Below are 23,269 nucleotides of genomic sequence, written 5' to 3'. Positions count from 1 at the left end.
GTGAAGCAGACACTGCTGTAGGGATGGATGTTGGAACATTGTATGACTGAAAACCCAAACATGAACAAACTTGTAACTGTGTATCTCATGGTGAGTCCATTAAAAAAAAGAAAAGAAATAAAATCAAATAAAAGTGATACCCTCTATTAGCTTATCAACTATCCCCACACTGGAGAGGCATCAAGATTCGTCCTGACCTAGGCCATTTCCCCATGTCATCCTATCCTTCAGATCTCAGGTTCCAAAGAGCACTTCCTCTTAAGGGCACTCTCCCTATTACTTTTCCTTCAAAGCAATTTTCATGATTACATTTGCATTGTAGCTGGAATAATTTGTTTATACTAAGTATATGTGTAATTATTAGTTTTTCAGTGTTATTGCTTAGTACTTTGTTCAATTGCATGTTTAATAAGGTGTTAATCTACATATCCTATATTTCCTGCAGAACATGTATTAGATAACGGCAAGAATGCCTTCAGTGTTATTCCCTTCTGGGTCTTCAATACATACAGAATTCTTAGCTCAAGAAGTAAGCAAATTATTAAAAGAAAAGATTTTGAGTTTATGAAGAACACAGCTCATACTCTCCAAACGGATTTTTTAAATAGGGAACAATATTCATATACATGTAGAGTTTTCTAATTCTTTTTAAAATTGTATCCCTTTATAGAAACATGTATCTTTTATTTGAGGGAGGTTAGTATCACAAATAAGAAAAAAGTAGTATGACTCAAAGCATCACGAAATGCATCAAATTTGAGCAGTAGTCAGATCACTGAGACTTACTTTTGCATTACCTTCTGAAATTAACATATGCTTTGCCTGATTTGCTTAATTCCCTCAACTATGGCTGAGTGTTCATGATCCTGAAATATTCATTGTGGCTATTTCAGAGCTTGCTACACCAGGCATTATGAGGACTGACCTGAGGCAGTGTTCTGAAGGCATTCTGCAGCTGGGTTCCTCGGGATCTCAGCCTTAGAAGTTTGCAGAGGAACTGGCAAGCATTCCAGCTAAAGACAAAAAAGAAAAAGAAAAAAAGCACAGTGAGCAAAATGCAAAATGCAATTTGGGCTTTCAGAATGTTAATATATTGTAATCTTGGGGAGGCACCTTAAAGAATTTTGTAATGGAGACAGAACATTCTATCAAGTGGATTATTCTTTTAATAAGCAAGGGTTTGGAAAGTTCTGAAGTTCTGAAGTTTTTTCATTTACCAAGGCTTCAGGAACTGAGAAGTAAGATGTGTTTGTTAATCAAAATCATTACAGTAAAAATACTAATCAACAACAAAAAAATGAACATTTGATAAAGCCTTAGAGATCCAAATGCAAGTTGGCCCATCCATCATAGAAATTTTGCTTTCCTTTCATGTACAAATATTCACTGTATCACTGTATCACTGTCATCCCCTTGCTCATTGATTTGCTCGAGCGGGCACCAGTAACGTCTCCATTGTGAGTCTTGTTACTGTTTTTGGCATATCAAATACACCACGGGTAGCTTGCCAGGCTCTCCGAGAGGGGGCGGAGGAATAAATCCCGGGTCGGCCGAGTGCAAGGCAAATGCCCTACCCGCTGTTCTATCGCTTCAGCCATACAAATATTCATGAAATTAAATTAAAATCAAGTGCTTCTTAGATTCTTCTCATCAAAAAGCTGATTTTCTATTCAAGGAGATTTCTAAAAACTAGATTTAAAAAATATCACCATATAAAGAGAACGGAAATTAGTCAGAAATGGAAAAGAGGTTTAGGAGAACAAAATCCAGAAAAATACAACAGAATTAACTTATCAGATTGAAGTGGCTCCTATATTTCTTTAATTTACTCCATCCCAGTATTTGTTTTTAACCATTAACTCTAAACAAAGAGAACTTTATTTGAACAGACTGGCACAGAGTTTTGGGTTATGCTCTATAACATCTCATCACAAGGCTTGGCTCCCTTCTTCTAATATACTTCTACTGATAAAATTATTTTAATCTGAATAATTTTAAATAGGGTATCTTCTGTCTTAATTTTATTTTGATACATCATGGTAAAAGTGTTTATGAAAAGATTAGATTAAACTGAACCTTTTTCTCCTCATTTGTAAAAAAGATACACCTGCTACTTTCCAATTTTACATTGTATATTAATTCTTAGTTGATAAGATCATAGAATATTTTATAGAGATATATCATAGTCTGCTTAGTTATTCTATTGCTATTGAACAAAAATATTCAGGTTGCCTTGAATACTTTATACAACTATATTTTATTTTTTATCATTGAAAATAAGATGTTTATACTTTGATCCCTACTAAAGCTTTGATAAACCTAAATATGAACATCATTTTCCATTGGACTATTGTGGCTGAACAATACAGATAATCAGAATAATTCAAAGCACATTGTTTAATTAGCTAAGAGACTTGCTTAGCAACCTGTCACAGTTATGGTTTCCTTTCAGAACCCCGGTTATAAACTGCACACTCTAATAATTAGCACAAAGACTATTATAACATAGATGGAAACTTGAGCCTTAAAGTGGTAAAAGAATATTTATTATTACAAGAAGTTAAAAAATATTTCTCAAAAATATTTCTCTGTAATGTTTTTAACAATGAGGTGAAGAGAGAACAAGAATTCTGAAAGCTAAAATTATCCAAAAGTAAAGAACACGTTTATCTTAATATTTTCCTGGCATTTAAAACATGACAATTAAACCTCATTTTAAAAGTTTCTTATTGTTTCAGAGATCAACTTACCAATTTAACTCTTCTTAGAAATAATTTAATTGTAATCTTATAACGTCTCAAGATTGAGTGAAATGGGCATTACTTTAAGAGTGATTTTAAATGTGGTAAAAAATGAATCAACCCTGGAAAACACTTACTGTCATTTATTATTCACCAGCGTATTTCCTACATACATTTTATATAAGTTGTATCATTTGATCATAATTTGATTTTACAAATTTTGCCTTTGTATACATATGTTTTATACTTCACATCTTATAATTTGGGTTCCTTCATATAAACTGTGTCTACTTGAACACTCCAGACAGACAGACCTCTTCCTCCTCTAACCTCTTAGTGTTGGGGTGTGAAATTTTGCCTACTTTAAGGTTCCTAACTCTCCTTATGAGCCCAAGAAGATTCATGCTGTATGTGCCTTTTTCCTCCACAAGACCCAGATATGGATTCAGGGATATGAATTGACTGTTCATTTTTGAGGTTCCTTTAGGTGTAACCATCTACTATTTTCTAATTTCACTGGCATCACAAGACTAAGTTATCCCATTAGTATTAGAATATGCTGATCTCAGTCCCTAATATCTTTTTTTTTTTATTTCTCAAAGTTCCCAATCAGTTTTTTTTATTTATTTATTTTATTGAATCACCAAGTGGAAAGTTACAAACTACTCAGGCTTATATCTCAGTTACACAATGCTCAAACACCCATCCCTTAACCAGTGCCCATATTCCACCACCAATATAAACAAAAACAAAAGCAAAAACAAAACAGACAAATAAACAAAAGAAAAAACAGTATACAGACCACCCCTCACCCCCCAACCCACCCCATAGGTGAGTGATAATTTCACTTCCTTTTCTCTTTACCTTGATTACATTCCAGATTTCAACACATAACTCACTATTGTTCTTAGAGTTTCAAAACAGACTTACTATTCTTGTTGGAATTTATCCCCTAAGAATACAGCTCTATTAATAGGGAAATATTTGATAATAAGTTTTCCATTGATGAGAATGAAGAGATAAAATGTCGCGCGGCCCCGACTGGGGCTGGCCCTGTATCCCGCGGCTGTTTCAAGTTCAAAGCACACATTTTTTTTTTTTCCGCGCCAAAGTTCATATCTTCTCAACGGACCCACAAAATGTCGGACACCACGCCTTCTCCCGGAGGGGAGAGAGACCAAGAAGAAAGGTTATTTCCTCCGTTAGCCGGCGTGGGGCAAAAGCTTAGTTCACAGTCTCCATACATGGGTGCAAGCACTTGCTGGAACCCCAATTCCTAAAGCTGTCTCTGGTTCCCGCTTGTTCCACATCCACCGGCTCTGCAGGGGCATGGGCGCCCGGGCCGAAAACCCGGCCGGCCGGAGCCGAGCACGGGCCCCGACTCAGTCCCTAATATCTTAAAACTATGACAATCATACATTTCCCTCCCCCAAATCAGCCACTGTGATCATCAATGTAAAGTATATGCAAAAAAAAGAATAAGTGCTTTAGGGTAATGCTCAGGAGTTATACCTGGCCATGCACTCAAGAATCACTCCTGACTGTGGTTGGGGTGCAGGATATGGAATCCTGGGTGTTAAACACAGGATGGTCACATTCAAGGCAAGTGCATTACCTACTATACTATCTCTCTGGCCCCACTCATGTGGTTTGAGATATGATCCTTGGACTAACCCCTAGCCAGGACTATCCTCTAACCAGAGCCCTCATTTATATCTCCTGGAGATCTGGATATTACCATTTCAATATTAAATGAAATTCCTGGGTTGATCACCACTATAAATACCACGTATTTACAGCAGACTTACAGCTTGATCAAAATTATCCCAAAGCTTTGGGGATTTTTTTCCCCACTGATTCATACAATAAATATTTTTAAATACTATGATATGTAAGAACTAGATTAATTCCTAGGATACAATAATACAGACTGCTTCTTTCACAGGATTAACAAATACCATAGTGGGTAACAATTGGTGAGTTGAAAGTTTGGAGGTCTTTACAATCATGATCTGCCATAAGCCATCCCAAATAACAGATGAAAATGCACTCCAAAAGCTCTCCAGAAAACTGGAGCAATAGCACAGCGGGTAGTGCATTTGCCTTGCACACCGACCCGGCTTCGATTTCTCTGTCCCTCTCGGAGAACCCGGCAAGCTACCGAGAGTATCCTGCCCACAGGGCAGAGCCTGGCAAGCTACCCGTGGCATATTCGATATGCCTAAAACAGTAACAAGTCTCACAATGGAGATGTTACTGGTGCTCACTCAAGCAAATTGATGAACAATGGGACAATAATGCTACAATGCTAATACTTAATGATGTTTCCTCTACCTACTTTAAAAGGGTAAGGTGCTGATGATTTCATTTAAATTGCTTTCCAAACAATTCGTTTTATGTAGCTATCCATTGTGTATGCCTATGACTTTGTGCCAACCTATATATGTATAAAAATATTCTTTTTGTGAACACAGAATTTATTACCTTTACCAAGTATCATTTAAAATCAAGAACTAGTTACAAAACAGTTGTTGATACTACAAAATAGTTATTGGTTTTACAAAACAGTTCTTGATTTTACAAAATTTAATTATAAACCTAATTAGAAAAATACTGTGTATATCTTTGATAAGATTCTCTGGTTCAGTTAAGATCAATTAATCAAAGAGATTATAAAAAAACAAGACAGGTATAATGTTTCTCATTTATTAGCATAAAATGTGATGGTAATTCTTCTCAAATCATGCAAAACTAACATAAATTTCAGTTCTGTGGTTAAAAATAAAACCCAATAAATCTAGTTTGGGAGCACAAAATCAAACAAGTATTTTTCAAAATGGAGCCATGTTAGGATGTCAGCTTACAATTATGATAGTTGATCAATCTTGAGTTGTCCACTGTGAGCTAGTTACTTACCTTTACCAAGTCTCAATTTTAAAATTTTATAAAAATATAAATGAAACCAACTTTGCACCAGGGAATTTATAACATGAAAAATAACTTTGTTTCATCACAGGAATCAACAAACATCATTGAGTATCTCCTTTTATTAAATGTGTAAATATGAATCACATAGTGATTTACTTAGCTGACAGGTATGTAATCAAATTTTTACTTTTGTTTCTCTTTTAGTAAACATCATTCAGATGCTAAGCACTGACTCTTTAATGCCAAAAATACATACAGCAACAATCCACTAAAGCCTGTTTTCAAGACTAATTTGCAGCTTGGGATGACTCAGGTCCCCACTCCAAACTCTCAACAGGAAACTGGCACTTACCTCAGAAAATGCAGCAAACATTTCAGAAAATTACAGCAATTATTTCACAACATTTAAATTACTCACTGGCCTCATGCTCAAGAAATATTTAGTGGCAGAATCTCCTCTTTTACTGATGAGTTTCTTTTCAGATATAATCTGTTTAGCTAGGAGGATTGATTAAGGTTAGCCATTACAGCTTTTATTTTTGTCAAAAATTCTCAAGGCTGTTAAAGTTTCATTTAAGTGGCTTTTTTCGGGGTTTATTAAAAACATAGTATTTTCAGAGGGAACAAAAATTTAATAAATCATAATAGTGTGAAAGGGGAGTGAGCAATAGCTCAAATAAAATAGCACATGCTTCTCTTGTATGTGGCCTTAAGTTTGACACCTGACATTTCATCAATCCTGCCTAGCTCCGATAATTTAAAACACTATGCTAATAGGTAAGGTTTGATCACATAAAAAGACGAATCTGAGTTATTAAGATCAGCAAAGATAAAATGTCAAAAAAAACATTTGGATATTGCTTTTGGTAGTGTGGACACTTTGCCTGTATTAATTTTTAAGTTGTTTAAATTTAAAATACCGTGATTTATACACAGCTTTTAGGCATATAATGTTCAAGCACCAATTTCACCATCAGTGTCAGCTTCCCTCTACCATTGTTCCCATGTTCTCTGCAGAACCCCCAGCCTGCCAACTTGACAACTGCTTATTGTAATTTTCCCCATCCAAGTACGTGAATTATCTTTTCATGTCTTAGTGTCTTGTTCAAAATCTTTTAATAGGGTATCATAGTTTTCATTATATATGTTACACCTCTTAAAACCATTCCTAAGTATTTAATTTTTGCACTCTACTATTGCTTTCTGGTTCTTCTCACTGTTTACATATAGGACTGCAACAATTTTTGTAATTTGACTTTATAACCCACCACTTTATTTATTTATTGCTTCCAATAGGTTTTTTTTTGGTGGGGAAAGAAGTCCTTAAGTATTTCTACTATATTATCAATCATCTGCAAAAAATGGAAATTTCACTTCTGATTTTTCAATCTAGATTCCTAATATTTCTTTTGATTGTCTAGTTACTCTAAAACAAGTAAGACTAAATCAAACAAAAATGTTAAGAGTGAACAACCTGGTCTTGCTCCTATTTTTAAAGAAAAAGTTTTTAGCTTTTACCACTGAAAGTGATATGTGCATTATGATTATAGCCCACTCTTCCATGGTAAGCTTCTTTTATCTCCATTTTATTAAGAGTTTTATCATAAATGATTACTAAATGTTATCCACTGCTTTCTCTGCATGTATTGATATTATCGCATGATTTTTTATTATCCCTTTTATTAACATAGCTTTTATGTGTTAGATTGATTTGCTAAACCATCCTTCCACTTATAACATAAATATCACTTCATAACTATGTAGTTTTTAATGCATTATTTACTTATTGATACTAAGTAAATAATTTACTTACTGATCAATTTACTTATTGATATTTACTTATTGATAGCACTTTGTTGAGAATTTTTGCAGCTATATAAAACAGAGTTGTTGGTTGCTATTTCTCTTTCTATACAATGTCATTATTTGGTTTGGTCTCAGGGTAATGATGACCCCACAAAATATATTTGAAAGTATTTCTCTTTAATTTGGGAGATTTTGAGAAGAATAGGCTTACTTTTTGATAATTTGTTAAGTTTGATAAAATCATTTAGTCCCAGATTTGTTTTTTGGGAGAGTTTTGATTACTGTTTCAATTTCAATAGTGATTGATTAACGTGTGTTTAACAGTGCTCTGTATTAAGAATCCCTCTAATTATTTGATGACTCAAAAAATTGTTTTTGATTCCAAAATTTATATTAAATAAAGGAAGTATCTCCATGTTAAGAATGCAGAGGTTAAAAAAAAAAAGAAAGAAAGAATGCAGAGGTAGGAGCTGGGAGATGGTACAAAGATAAGGACAAGATAAGGACATCTTATCTGTGGGACTACATTCAATCCCTGATATTGCATGTCCCCTGAAGCATTGCTAAATAAGACCCAGCTGACCCCCCAAGAATTTCTGAGAAGGATCCTGGAGGCCCTGAGTACTGCCAGAACTTCCACAGGTAATTCCCAAAAGCCTAAGCAGTACTGCATCCTTGGGGTTTGCATTAAATTGCTCGATTGGTTTCTCAGAGAATTGCTAGATTCCCCCTGAGCACCACTTAAGAAGTTTCCCCACAAAAATTTTGAATTATCAGTATAAATCTTGACCATAAAAAAATAAGTTACCTAGCATAAATCTTCAATATATTCAAGAACTTATTTATTCCAATCAAAAATCACACCAAACTAATGTGCTATTTTTAAGGAAATGATATTTTGAGAGCAAAAGGAAATTAACCATAGAATGGTTCCCGGCATTATTTTATTGATGATGATACTTCAATTGTGGGACATATTTTGCATAAATGAGGATATTGTAAGACCAACATATCATTTTTGGATGCTATTAAACAAAATTAGATATACCTTTATTCTGAGAAATATATCAAGCCCCTGTCTTTCACTTTTCTAATTAATTCTCACCTTTTTCCATGTGCTGAAGCCCACTACTCTAAGGAAACTCCCTCTGAAAGTGACTTGGACTCCCAAACATACACTTTGCTTGCTTAATCAGAGTCCTCACCTTCTGATGTGGCAGGAGAAATATGGGAACCCAAAAGGAAAGGAATGGATATCTTGACTTTGAGTGCCCAAAGGTATATTTCCTTCTTGAGCCATGTCTCTGTAAACCCGCTGTATAACTTCAGGTGATTCTTGAACACTGGGGTCTTTGACAGAACAGTCACCCACGGGTGACCCCACCAGTCAGTCAAATATGACCACAAGTGTCTCAGTGCTTCTAAAACAAGGCAGATGCCTACATACTGTCTGGTCTACCCAGAGAGGGAAGGGAGAAATACCATTCACCAACATATGCTGGGGAACATGAACACACAGCTCCATCCATGACACTGTGAAGCCAGCAGGCAAATGAAGATAAGCAAAAGCCCCTCTCTACATGATCACTTTAATGTTCTGCTCAAACTCAGTGTGATAAAATTAAATACCTGACATTAGTATCCCAGCCAACACTTTCATCTTTTTTTCCTGCCACTTAACTTCTTGATTTTTGGTCACAGATACTATCATCTTTGCCAAACTATTCTCTCACAGGTACTTGCCAAATTCTCTACCTAGAATTTTCTATTCTTTCTCTTTAGCTGGCAAACTCCTACTTACTTCCTATTCCTGGTGCAGTTCTCAGATGTTCCCACCTTTGGAAAGCCTTCTTTAATCACCCACAGGAATAAGTTTATTACTCCACTACAGTCTCCATTAGTACAACAGTATGCATATATCACACTCACAGAATAGTCAGCACTCCATATTTGGAGGGAGAGGAGACGGAAAGTATCGCCGAGCCTCATTTTTTACCCAATCTTTTACCCACAGGCAATGGATACACACACACACACACACACACACACACACACACACACACACACACACACACACTGGTTTGGGGGCCACACCTGGAAGTGCTCAAGGCTTATTTTTGGCTCCAAGCACTAAGCTCAGGATCACTTCTGGCTGGTTCAGGGGACCATATGAACTTTGGGAGACAGAACCCATGTCAGTTACATTAAAGGCAAACCCCTATATGCTGTACTATTGCTCTGGCCAACATAGACATGGCTATTTTAAGTGAGGGGACCACTTACCTTGGGGTCTTATATCTTATACTGATATAATAGTTATTTGGTAACCATTCTACTTCTAATACAAGTGTAATTACTAAGTGGATGGTAAATTATTTCACCCATATTTCTATGTATGAAGTACCCACATCAATCTCGCTCAATTTTCTGAAGTTCCTGAGACTATGATTGTTCTCACAAAATTTCCCAAGCAGAAAAGTACAAGTACAATGTGTTTCCATTTTAAAATGAAGAGCAAGATCTGGAGCTGCGGCGCGAGAAATGGACCCTGGGGAGGGATTTTCCCTCTCTGCCCTGTTTTTCCGCTTGGAAAATGGCGGCGGCGGCAGTATCCACATGTCGAGAGCCACCCTCTAAGACCCCCAACCCAGAGGTAGGACTTTTTAGTGATGTAACCTGTAGGTGGTCCTGGGGGGGGGGGCGTTACTGGCAGGCCTTCCTCCCAGATAAGATCCTGAGCTGCGGCGCGAGAAATGGACCCCCTGCTCCTAAAGACTATGATCAAGAGGTCTTCTAACCCATTTTGGCACCCAGAGTGGCTTCTTGCAGGAATGCATCTAGACTGTGAACTGAGCTAAAATATCAGAAACCCAAATCGCGCAGCCTCAACAGAACTCAGAGTCTTCACTCTCAGCAATGAAAAGAAATTATTAAATGATGCCTTTTCAGCAGGCCTGATTGTTGGGGGGAAATTCCAAACAATAATAGTGAGTTCTGTATTGAAATATTGAATGTATTCAAAGTATAGAGAAAATAAAGTGAAGATCATTAGCTACTTAGGCGGGGGGTGGATGGGAGGGGGGTATATTGGGGTTCTTGGTAGTGGAACATGTGAACCGGTGAAGGGATGGGGGGTTATTCAGTATATGACTGAGACTTAAACCTGAAAGCTTTGTAATTTTTTTCACGGTGATTCAATAAAATAAAAACTTTAAAAAAAAATGAGACGAGAAAGATAGTACAGGAGGCCAGGCCCATAACTGACCCAGGTTTGATCCCCTGCACCCCCTACAGTCCTTTGAGCATCATCAAGAGTGATGGAGAGGGGCTGGAGTGATAGCACAGCAGGTAGGGCGTTTGCCTTGCACACGGCCAACCCGGGTTCGAATCCCCCATATGATCCCCTGAGCACTGCCAAGAGTAATTCCTGAGTGCAAAGTCAGGAGTAAGCCCTGAGCATCGCCGAGTGTGACCAAAAAAAAAAAAAAAGAGTAATGGAGAGCCCGCTCGGGTTGAAAAAAAAAAATAATGAAGAGCAGAAGAGCTTTACATGGATTATTTGCATAAAACAACATTTTAGTTTACATTATAAATTTGTGTTAAAAGAAAAAAAAGTGTCACATAAATGTCCAATTTTTCTCTTGTAGGAACAAAGATGAAGTACCTAGTCAACCTCACGAATATAACTAGCGACCATGAGAACTAAACTAAAATATAAAGCTTAAGTAATTTTTTAGTCAAATAAGAACATCTCTTTTAGCTCTTTTATTAATTGAATTTTTTGCTTCATTACGCTTCTATGAAAACCATAAATGCTTGTATCAGTTACACAGTCTTGTCAAAATAACCTAACTTGTAATCATAACATCCTAAGGTACTTTTTAAAAAGCTGCAAAAAAACTTTATTAAATAACTTCATAGAACTCTTTGACCACTAAAAATTCATACCCATCTATTTCTTTATAGATGTGATCATCATCATCCCATTGATTGCTGATTTTCTTGAGCAGTCTTAGTAACGTCTCCATTCATCCTAGCCCTGAGATTTTAGAAGCCTGTATTTACTCATCCTTCCCAACGGTGCCTCATTGGAGGCTCTTTCAGGGACAGGGGAATGAGAACTATCATTCTTACTGCTTTTGGCACATGAATACACCAGGAGGAGTTTGTGAGGCTCTCCCATGTGAGCAGGAACTCTTGGTAGCTTGCCAGGTTCTCCCAGAGAAAGAACTAGGCTATAAAATGCCCTGTGCTTCCAAGAGCTTGGTTTTAGGGGCCGGAGCGGTAGCACAGCGGGTAGGGCATTTGCCTTGCACGCAGCCAACCTGGGTTCGATCCCCGGCATCCCATATGGTCCCCCAAGCACTGCCAGGAGCAATTCCTGAGTGCAAAGCCAGGAGTAACCCCTGAGCATCGCTGGCTGTGACTTAAAAAGCACAAAATAAAAAAGAGCTTGGTTTTATAGTCTCTGGATGTTGGCCGTTGGTGGCACCGGAGGCAGTCCCTGGGTGTGACCACCTAGCTACTGGAAAATGGGGAATCTGGGCTGAAGAGGCCCAGTCCTGATCCGAGCAGGCTTGGAGGTTATGGAGAGTGTCTTGCCCCGGAGCCTGGCTGTCTTCCCCGGGGCCCCTTGGAGGGGGTGGGTTTCAGTTTCCCTCCCCGCCCCAAGCAGAGTTCCCACAGCTGAAGATCTCTGGAGCCTAGCCACAGCCATGCTCATGGCCCCTCTGCACACATTCAAACGAGCCTCACGCATGAAGTACCGGCAGAGGAACCCAGGTGTATGGGATCCAGGGCTGAGACCTCCAAGCCTGCTCAGATCAGGACTGGGCCTCTTCTGCCTAGATTCCCCATTTCCCAGTAGCTAGGCGGTCACACCCAGGGACTGCCCCCAGAGCCGTGTAATCCCACCAACATCCAGAGACTATAATGTCAAAAACATATATCTTTTAATTTCCTTTTGTTTGGGGGTCACACCAGGCAATACTCAGGGTCACTCCTGACTCTGCACTCAGAAATTACTCCTGACAATGCTCCAGGAACCAAATGATGTGCCCAGGGATCAAACCTGGAATGGCTGTGTGCAAGGCAAATGCCCCACCCATTGTACTATTGCTCTGATCCATAAACATATTATCTTAAGTGTTTTGCTAGTAAGTAATTGATGTAATAATTAGCACTAATATTTGTCATAAATCCATTAACTACATTCATGTAATTGCTTTATTAGAAAACTGGATTAAAAAGTTATTAATCAGACAGTAAATTAATACTCTTTTGATCATTATATTGCCTTCTATTAACTAGAAAATACAGTTCACAATTTTCACAGTTAGGATCTATGTGATCCAACCTCCATTTTCACATACAGAAAGTCTCACTACTGAATTTTGAATATAGACTTTTCATTCAAATATTGTTCAAAGCTTAATATAATTTTAATTATTCTTATAATCACTAATCCATACATGATGGCAGACATAAAAAAAATTGAAAACAGGCCAGGGATGTGTCTCAGTGACAGGGACCAAGGTTCACATGTGTAAGGTGCTTAGTTCATTCTGTCACAACAAAAAAACTAATGAACAATTAATAAAGTAAAAATAGTCCCTGCCATTCAAATACCTTATAATTCAAAGAGTTGTAAAGCACAACATCCATATTTGCATTACCCTAACATTATAAGACATTCTGTATTCGCTTCTAAAGAAAAAAAATGAATGTTTTCTCATTTAAAAATTTCTATAGGGATCAGGCCTGGGTCAGCCACACGCAAAGCAAACATCTTACCACTTTACCACTCTAGCCCCATAAACATATAACTTAAGTGTCTTGCTAGTAGGTCACTGTCACAGTCACTGTCATCTCATTGCTCATCGATTTGTTCGAGCGGGCACCAGTAACGTCTCACATTGTGAGACTTATTGTTACTGTTTTTGGCATATTAAATACGCCACGGGTAGCTTGCCAGGCTCTCCCGTGGGGGCGCGATACTCTCGGTAGCTTGCAGGGCTGTCCGAGAGGGGCGGAGGAATCGAACTCGGGTTGGCCACCTGAAAGGTGAACGCCCTACCGCTGTGCTATCGCTCCAATCCGCTAGTAGGTAATTTGTATAATAATAATAATCACTATTTATGTAATAAATTAGCACTGTAGCACTGTCATCCCATTTATCGAATTGCTTGAGCAGGCACCAGTTATATCTCCATTGTGAGACTTGTTGTTACTGTTTTTGGCATATTGAATATGCCACAGGTAGCTTGCCAGGCTCTGCCATGCGGCCGAGATACTCTCGGTAGCTTGCCGGGCTCTCCGAGAGGGAAGGAGAAATAGAACCCTGTTCAGCCACATGCAAGGCAAACACCCTACCTGCTGTGCTATTGCTCCAGTAATAAATTTGTAATTTATATAATGATGATTCTAGAATTGACATTTAATATGCTGCTATTTTCCTCTTAGAAGTTTTATGTACATTATACATCTGAAAGAAGCATAAGAATCAAAAGAAGCTCTATTGACAAATGCCAAAAAATGAAAGCCAAGAGCCATGAACTATTATATTCTTTCAGTGGTCTGACATTTTAAGAATTAAATAGGCCCATTCTTCAGAAGAAATAACAGAGACCCAGAAAGTGAAATGCTTGAGATTGAAGGGGTAGAGGTGAGGGGGCAGTTGGTAGTGCTCGACCTTACATTAATGTGCTGCTCATTCCTTCTGCACCAGAACGCCTTAGAGTTCTTAGAATGGCACTGAAAGATTCAGTGGAGTTGCACTGACAGATGCATGAAAGAGGGAGGAGGCTTTCCAGAGAAACTTTCAATACACTGAAAAGTATGGAGTAATCACTGTATCACTGTCATCCTGTTGCTCATCGATTTGCTCCAGCAGGCATCAGTAGTGTCTCCATTGTGATACTTGTTGTTACTGTTTTTGGCATACCGAATACACCACAGGTAGCTTGCCAGGCTCTGCTGAGAGGGGCGGAGGAATAAAACCCAGGTCGGCCTCATGCAAGGCAAATACCCTACCCGCTGTGCTATCGCTCCAACCATAGAGTTATAACTTTGCAAAGTAGAGCCCTGTACCACAATATAGCGAGTTGGTGCATCTACTGCACTTCTTATCTGGGAAGTGTGCAATAAAAATGCTAATTGTCTCTGAAAAAAATTGGTTTTCCATTAAAAGATAAATCAGACCAGACTGAATTACAAAGAATTTACTATAACTAATTATTCATTAACCAGCTTCTCACTCATTCAACATTTAAGTAGCACTTACCATGTGCCAGAAACTGCATGTTAAGGAGTAAGATTTAAATGACTGTCAAGCAAAATGTGTGGTTTCTTAAATATGACATTTGATAAAAACTATCACTTCTTAAAGCATAATTTTTTTCTAAAAAGAGATGTAAAGTAGAAGAAAGGACGTGGGCATGAGGTTAAATTCCTTCAACTGGGTTAAACCACACATTAACTGACATCTTAACTGCGAATTATACGGGCAGGGACCACATCCCACTCATCTCTGTGTTAGACGAGCTTTGTTCCTAGAAAATGTGCTAATAAATGAATTGTTAATCAATTGTTCTTGTTTAGGGAGCTAACAGGCCTTAAAGTGAGTAGTAAAAAAACTGAGAAGTTCTAGACATCTCCAAAAATACCTTTGTCTATAACCGGAAAAAAGCTCTCCAAGTCTCTTACAGAATAGACACATAATCCTAACAATTTTAAGATACCAAGAAAGACCAAAAATAAACCCAATTTATATTTTTGTTTTAAAACTGATGTCACTTTAGTACCTTGAGAAAAACCCATGGCTAAGAACCTTCAATTTTAAGACATTGCTCTTCTTTATACAAGAGATATATATCCTTGAGTATTGACAATTTCAAGCTGCAGCAAATTGATTTGGGGGAGGAAAGGCTTACACAACTATGCTCAGGGCCAAGTCCAGGCTTTGTGATCAGGGATCACTTCTGGTGGCTATTGAGGGACCAAATGCAGTACCAGGGATCGAACCTGTGCCAGATGTGTGCAAGGCAACTCCCCTTAACCGCTTTATTTCTCTCAAGCTCATAAGCTGAGGCAATTTAAGGAACAGTATGTGCAGGAAGGACTCAATGATCTTCCTGTAAATCAGGTTCTAAAAATCTCTAGTGAAAAATACCCCTCATTGAACCCTAAAGGGAGAAATATTCTTGTCTTTCCTTTCTTTTTTAAAAAATCTGAACATTGTTTATTAGGAAAATGCATATGAAACTCAAAAGATATCACCTCATACCTGTTAAGGACAACTAATGTCAGATAGATTAGAAACAACATAGGTTGGTAATAATGTGGAAAAAAGGAATCTTGGTTACAATACTGTTGTTGAAAGTGTAAATTAATGCAGCATTTATGGAAAATGGCATGGAAATTCCTTAAGAAAATAAAAAAGGAGATATTATATAATCTTATATAGCCATTCCTAGGCATTTTTTCAAACAAAAGGAAGGCACTAACTGGTAATTATTTTTTTTTGCTTTTTGGGTCACACCCAGCGATGCTCAGGGGTTACTCCTGGCTCTGCACTCAGGAATCACTCCTGGCGGTGCTCAAGGGACCATATGGGGTGCTAGGAATTGAACCCAGGTTGGCTGTGTGCAAGGCAAATGCCCTACCTACTGTGCTATTGCTCCAGCCCATAACTGGCAATTATTTATACCCCTTTATTCACAGCATCATAATTCACAGTAGTGAAATAATATAATCAAATTAAATGACTGCTAATCGTAACTAAATTGAAAGATTGTGGCATATATATGCTATGTGGTTTAAAAGATTAAATTGTTCCCAAAGAGTCAAAATGAATGATCTATGTTTATGTTTTCCATATGTAATAAGTGAAAGATCTTTGTCAGATGTTTTGACATATATGGGTTAGAAATAATTAGAGCGGGGCCGGAGCGATAGCACGGTGGGTAGGGCGTTTGCCTTGCATGCGGCCAACCCGGGTTCGATCCCCGGCATCCCATATGGTTCCCCAAGCACCGCCAGGAGTAATTCCTGAGTGCAAAGCCAGGAGTAACCCCTGAGCATTGCTGGGTGTGACCCAAAAAGCAAAAAAAAAAAAAAAAAGAAAGAATTAGAGCAAACTAACTGCAAACAAGAACTCAACTAACCTTGAGCCTGAAAACTATGGTGCTCATTAGAGGGAAAGGCAAGGATACAGTAGAAGTATGAATGTACAGGGAGAAACATTCTTATCTCTATATGAATGAACAGTCCCTCCTCTCTTTCCCAGTTTGCTGCACTCTGCTCATCTCTTACAAAAATAGGGATGATGATGATAATGATGATGATGATGATGATGATGATGATGGTGATGATGATGATGATGATGATGATGCTTCCCCAGAGAGGCTCAGCAGGTCCAGGAACCCCTGCCAGCGATTCTCAGTCAACCTGGCAGGAGATTCAATTCAAGAGCAGCGATGCGGTGCAGTGCTAGCACTGCTGTGCCAGGAATTACCCATGCCACCCCCATAGTGATGGGGGCCCTCCAGGGTTGTACGAGTACCTCATCTATTTTTATATTATCCTGTGTGTTCCCAGACTGTACATTTCATCAGGTGCAGCACATAAACAACAAGGTTTAACCATTTCTCCTGATAGACATGTTCTTATATACAAAACTTACATTAAATAAGTCTATAGATTTTTATCTTGTTAATGTCTGTTGGATTAGAGTCAAGAATGTAAAAGATAGAAATAAAATACACTTTCCTCCCCTGATTCAGAAGGACTAAACTGCAAGATAAAGTACCTTAAAATTATAATGAGCATGAAATACTAAGGTCATAACTTTACAATTACAAGAATATTGATTTAGGCAACAAATTTCAATACAAGTGCATTTGATTCCACTAATAAGTGCCATACTATTTACATAAAGAGCTTCTTTCCCTTAGTTTTAACTAATATCACTATACCTCTTGAAAAAATTCAAATTTAGAGAAAATAGAATACCCTTATGATTTCAAAATTATAATACCAATTATAATGAAAATATTTATGAACAATAAAAAATCATTAAGATGAGCTCATAAGACATAATCTTATAAAAAAAACATTGTAGCACTGTTGCACTGTCGTCCCATTGCTCATCGATTTGCTGGGCTCTCTGAGAGGGATGGAGGAATCGAACCCAGGTCAGCCATGTGCAAGGCAAATGCTCTACCCACTGTGCTATCGCTCCAGTCCCCATTGTGCTCACTCCAGTCAGAAAATCACATAGGGCCTTTAATTTTTGTATGCTTTTTATCATAATTTACTCAAGTGGAATGCAATAATTTAAAAATAAAATAGAATTTCAACATCATGCAAAAAAGAAAAAAACATTTTCCTTTTTTTCTTTTTGCTTTCTTTTGGGACACACTTGGTGATGCTCAGGGGTTACTCCAGGCTCTGCACTCAGGATCTACGCCTGATAGTGCTAGGGAGACCATACTAAATGTCAGGGATAGAACCCAGGTCAGACACATTCAAATCAAACACCCTACCTGCTGTACTATTGCTATGGCCCACAAAAAAAAATAAAAACAATTTAAATAGACTCACAGAGTCTGGATCTGGGTTAATGAGTGACATTGACCAGTGTGGACAGATGTGAAGTATGACGCAAAAGAATGGTAGAAAGAGGATTGAGCAACAAAAGCATCAGAGCTGGAGCAATGGTGACCCAATTCAATCAGTGAAAATCTATAGTTTTACCGAGTGCCCTAGAACAGATGACTGGTTGAAGAAACTCTGGTACATCTATACAATGGAATACTATGCAGCTGTTAGAAAAAAATTAGGTCATGACGTTTGCATATAAGTGGATCAGCATGGAAAGTATCATGCTAAGTGAAATGAGTCAGAAAGAGAGAGACAGACATAGAAAGATTGCACTCATCTGTGGAATATAGAATAATAGACTATAAGACTAACACCCAAGAATAGTAGAAATAAGTACCAGAAGGTTGTCTCCATGGCTTGGAGGCTGGTCTCTCATTCTGGACAACTCAGGGAAGGGAACACCAAGTAAAATGTGGTCGGAGGTCATGCGGGGGAAGGGTGATGCGGGCCGAATATAGACTAGAGACTGAACACAATGGCCACTCAACACCTTTATTGCAAACCACAACACCTAATCAGAGAGAGAACAAAAGGGAATACCCTGCCATAGTGGCAGTGTGGGGTGGGGGGAGACGGGATTGGGGAGGGTGGGAGGGATGTTGGGTTTACTGGTGGTGGAGAATGGGCACTGGTGAAGGGATGGGTTATCGAACTTTGTATGGGGGAAGCATAAGCACAAAAATGTATAAATCTGTAACTGTACCCTCACGTTGACTCACTAATTAAAAATAAACTATTAAAAAATTTTAAAAATTTTTAAAAAATCTATAGTTTTATCTTCTTAATACTTGTACCACCTAGATCGAGTACTGACAATTTTAAACTGCAGCAAATTGATTTGGGGGAGGAAAGCCTTACACAACTATGCTCAGGGCCAACTCTCAGCATTGTGATCAGGGATCACTTCTGGTGGCTAATGAGGGACCGCAGTGCCAGGGATCGAACTTATGCCAGCTGTGTGCAAGGCAACTCCCCTTAACTGCTTTATTTCTCTCAAGCACACAAACTGAGGTAATTTAAGTAGAACAGTATGTGCAGGAAGGACTCACTGATCTTCATCCAGAGAAAAATATCAGTAACTTGTATCATGAGCCACTCCTTTCTTTCAAACAGGGCTTCTTAAGGTTTTTCCCTTTCCCAAAGAAATGCAAAACAGTAAAGCATTGCTAGAAACATCTCTGACTCATTGGGTACCTGATTTTGAACTAATTTCATTGATATATGCACATAAGGCAGAGAGTCTCTTGCCTGCATCCCTGGCTGTCTTCCCCAGGGGGGCCCTTTGGAGCGGGTGGGCTTCAGTTTTCTTCCCCGCCCCCAGCAGAGCTCCCACAGCCAAAGACCTCTGGAGCCCAGCCACAGCCATGTTCAAGGCCCCTTTCTTTCTTTTTCTTTTCTTTTTTTTTTTTTTTTGCTTTTTGGGTCACACCCAGCGATGCTCAAGGGTTACTCCTGGCTTTGCACTCAGGAATTACTCCTGGCGGTGCTTGGGGGACCATATGGGATGCCGGGGATCGAACCCGGGTCAGCCGCGTGCAAGGCAAACGCCCTACCCGCTGTGCTATCACTCCGGCCCCTCAAGGCCCCTTTCCACATGTTCGGACGAGCCTCACGCACGAAGTACCGGCAGAGGAACCCAGGTGTGTGGGACCTGGGGCTGAGACGACCAAGCCTGGTCGGATCGGGACTGGGCCTCTTTTGCCCAGATTTCCCATTTTCCAGTAGCTAGGTGGTCACACCTAGGGACTGCACCCAGCTCCATGTAATCCCACTTATAGCCTAGTTCTCCCTCTAGGAGAACCTGGCAAGCTACCGAGAGTTTCCTGCCCACATCCCATGAGCCTCGAAAACTCTCCATGGTACATTCATATGCCAAAACCAGTAACAACGCTGGGTCTCATTTCCCTGACTGTGAAAGGGGTTCCAATGCAGCGTCGTTGGGGAGGACGAGTCAAGTCAGGCTTCTAAAGTCTCAGGGCTAGTACGAATGGAGACGTTACTAAGACTGCTTGAGAAATTCGACAATCAACAGGATGATGATGATGATGATGATGATGATGATGATGATATGCACAAAAATCAACCATATGAATGAACTGATAAAACAGAAGGAACTTTTAGGCTCTAAGACTAAATTAGAGGTTACCAGAAAGGAAGAGAGAATGGGCCTATATTAGTTGTATAGTAAAAGAAGAAATTAAGACTTTAAGTCGTAACATAATGTATTATACACTGATGTTGACTTATGATAATATACAACTAATGCAATATAATTCAATATAACTTTACTAATGGGTCTTGAGCAATAGTACAACACCTAGGGTACTTGTCTTGCACATGGCCGGCCTGGTTTCATTCCCCAGCACCCCAAATGATTCCGGGCACTGCCAGGAGTAATTCCTGAATGAAGAGCCAGGAGTAAGCCCTGAGCATCATTGGGTATGTACCAAAAAAGCATATGTGTATGTATACATATGTATATGTGTATATATGTATATATGTATGAATATATTTACATGTTTGGTGTGATCCAAAAAGCCTGGTGGGCACCAGTATACATATAAGTGTATATATATACATAAGTGTGTATTATATATATACATAAGTATATATATAAACATAAGTGTGTATATACACACATAATATATATACACATAAGTGTATATATATATACACATAAGTGTGTATATATATACACATAAGTGTGTATATATATATATGTATCTTTCCTAACATTTTAAAACAAAATACCCCAATTCACCTATAACTTACACTCTAGGAGGAAGAAATAACAAACATAACATAGAATAATGGGGCTAGAAAAAGAGTACAGCAAGCAAGGCATGTCTTGCACATAGCCAACCCAGGTTTGTTCCCAGTGCCACATATAATCTCTTGAGCACAACCAGAGGTGCTGCCTGAGCACAGAGCCAGGAGTAATCCCTAAGCACAGCCAAGTATGGCCCCAAACCAAAATCCAAACAAAACCCATGGAATAGTATTGCATGTACACTGAACAAAAAAACATAATGTGAGCCCCTGAATATTTAGTATGAATGGTCAATGAAAGCCGCTGGAGAAATGAAGTAACCTAAAAATATCTAAACTTTCTCTTGATGAGACAAATATAAAAAAGTTAAACATAGCCTAGAAAGTTTTCCACATTATCTTTAATGATCTGAGACATGTTTTGCATTTCTATGTGACTTTTTGGCATGAGTCAGAAGAAGAGGAGGAAAGAGTGGATTCTGTTTTCTTTGCTCGGTCAATAGGCCTGGGTGAGCTCAACAAGTGGGAGGACAAGTCTCAGAGAACAGCGCGGGGGAAGTACAGGGGGGTAAGGGCTGTCAAATCCATCATGTATGATATTTCACAACGACTAAGGCAGAATCCTTCCATTATCAATCCTAATTTTTCCAGTGTACAAAAATATAAGATCATATAGTGTTGTTTTTAATTCTATTTTCTAACAAAGATAGTATTACCCTTGGGTGATATATGTGCATTAGTATATATATATATATATATATATATATATATATGTGTGTGTGTGTGTGTGTGTGTGTATGTGTGTGTATATATATACATGCCATGTTTATTTCCTGAAAATAAGCATGCCATGTTTACTTCATGAAAATGAACAATAAAATTATATTTCATGGTTTCAATAATTGTGTAGCACTGTAGCACTGTCATCCCGTTGTTTATCAATTTGCTCAAGCAGGCACCAGTAACATCTCCATTGTGAGACTTGTTGTTACTGTTTTTGGCATATCGAATACACAACGGGTAGCTTGCCAGGCTCTGCCATGCGGCTGGGATACACTCGGTAGCTTGCTGGGCTCTCCAAGAGAGACGGAGGAATCGAACCCAGGTCGGCCGTGTGCAAGGGGCCCTTTTGCTTAAATTTTTCTTAAATTTCCTTTTTCTTAAATTTCCCAGAATTACCTAATGTCTCCACAAGATGTGTCTTTTTTATTCACATATCATAAAACAAAACCAAAAAACCCCATCTAGCCTCTCTATGTAAACTGCTAGAGATATAACCTATAACAATCTAGCAGAGATATTAACCCAATCTCAAGTTCGAAGGACTAGTTGAAGTAACTTTCCCAAGGTTACCAAGCTAGTGAGTGGGAGAGCTACAGCTGAAAACTGGGCAAATGAGTTCATTTTTTTCATCATCAACTGCACTGATTTCAGAATTATCAGCACGAAATAATTTGACTCTAGAGATTTTCCTAGAATGTGTTTTATATTTGCTCTATAATTTGTAAGATGTCAGTTACTTAAAATGATAATTTTCTGAAAAATATTCTGCATTGATATTTCTTTTCTGTATCCTCTAAAATTTAGTTTTGGCCACAATGCACAAAAGAGGGGGAGAGAGAGAGACAGAGAGAAAGAGAGAGAGAGACAGAGAGAGAGAAGAAGGAGGAGGAGGAGGCGGAGGAGGAGGAGGAGAAGGAGGAGAAGAAGAAGGAGGAGGAAGAAGAAGAAGAAAGAAGAAGAAGAAGGAGAAGGAGAAGGAGGAGGAGGAGGAGGAGGAGAAGGAGGAGAAGAAGGAGGAGGAAGAAGAAGAAGAAGAAAGAAGAAGAAGGAGAAGGAGGAGGAGGAGGAGAAGGAGGAGAAGAAGAAGGAGGAGGAAGAAGAAGAAAGAAGGAGGAGAAGGAGAAGGAGGAGGAGGAGAAGAAGAAGAAGAAGGAGGAAGAAGAAGAAGAAAGAAGGAGGAGGAGGAGGAAGAAGAAGAAAGAAGAAGAAGGAAAAGGAGAAGGAGGAGGAGGAGGAGGAAGAAGAAGAAGAAAGAAGGAGGAGGAGGAGGAGGAGAAGGAGAAGAAGGAGAAGAAGAAGAAGAAGAAGAAGAAGAAGAAGAAGAAGAAGAAGAAGAAGAAGAAGAAGAAGAAGAAGAAGAAGAAGAAGAAGAAGAAGAAGAAGGAGGAGGAGGAGGAGGAGGAGGAGGAGGAGGAGGAGGAGGAGGAGGAGGAGGAGGAGGAGGAGGAGGAGGAGGAGGAGGAGGACGAGGAGGAGGAGGAGGACGAGGAGGACGAGGAGGACGAGGAGGACGACGACGACGACGACGACGACGATGACGACATCTACCATAGAGGTAGGCTAGGGGTGGGGGATGGGGG

At 38.8% G+C, this 23,269-nt stretch overlaps 1 protein-coding gene across 4 annotated transcripts in view; it reads right to left on the bottom strand.

Annotated features, from left to right (window-relative positions):
* Nucleotides 1-23,269, bottom strand: part of KLHL32 (kelch like family member 32) — a 226,852-nt gene that overhangs the window by 176,284 nt on the left and 27,299 nt on the right. For all 4 annotated transcript variants that reach the window (XM_055136574.1, XM_055136569.1, XM_055136572.1 and 1 more), the window contains exon 2: nt 926-1,013. In XM_055136574.1, the coding sequence (XP_054992549.1) occupies nt 926-948 (23 nt within the window). In that variant the 5' untranslated portion in view covers nt 949-1,013. The remainder of the gene's footprint in view (nt 1-925; nt 1,014-23,269) is intronic.

Source organism: Sorex araneus, chromosome 4 (genome assembly GCF_027595985.1).
Source record: "Sorex araneus isolate mSorAra2 chromosome 4, mSorAra2.pri, whole genome shotgun sequence".
Taxonomy (NCBI): Eukaryota; Metazoa; Chordata; class Mammalia; order Eulipotyphla; family Soricidae; genus Sorex; species Sorex araneus.
Note: the sequence above shows the minus strand (reverse complement) of the source record. Positions and strands in the feature narration are given on the sequence as shown.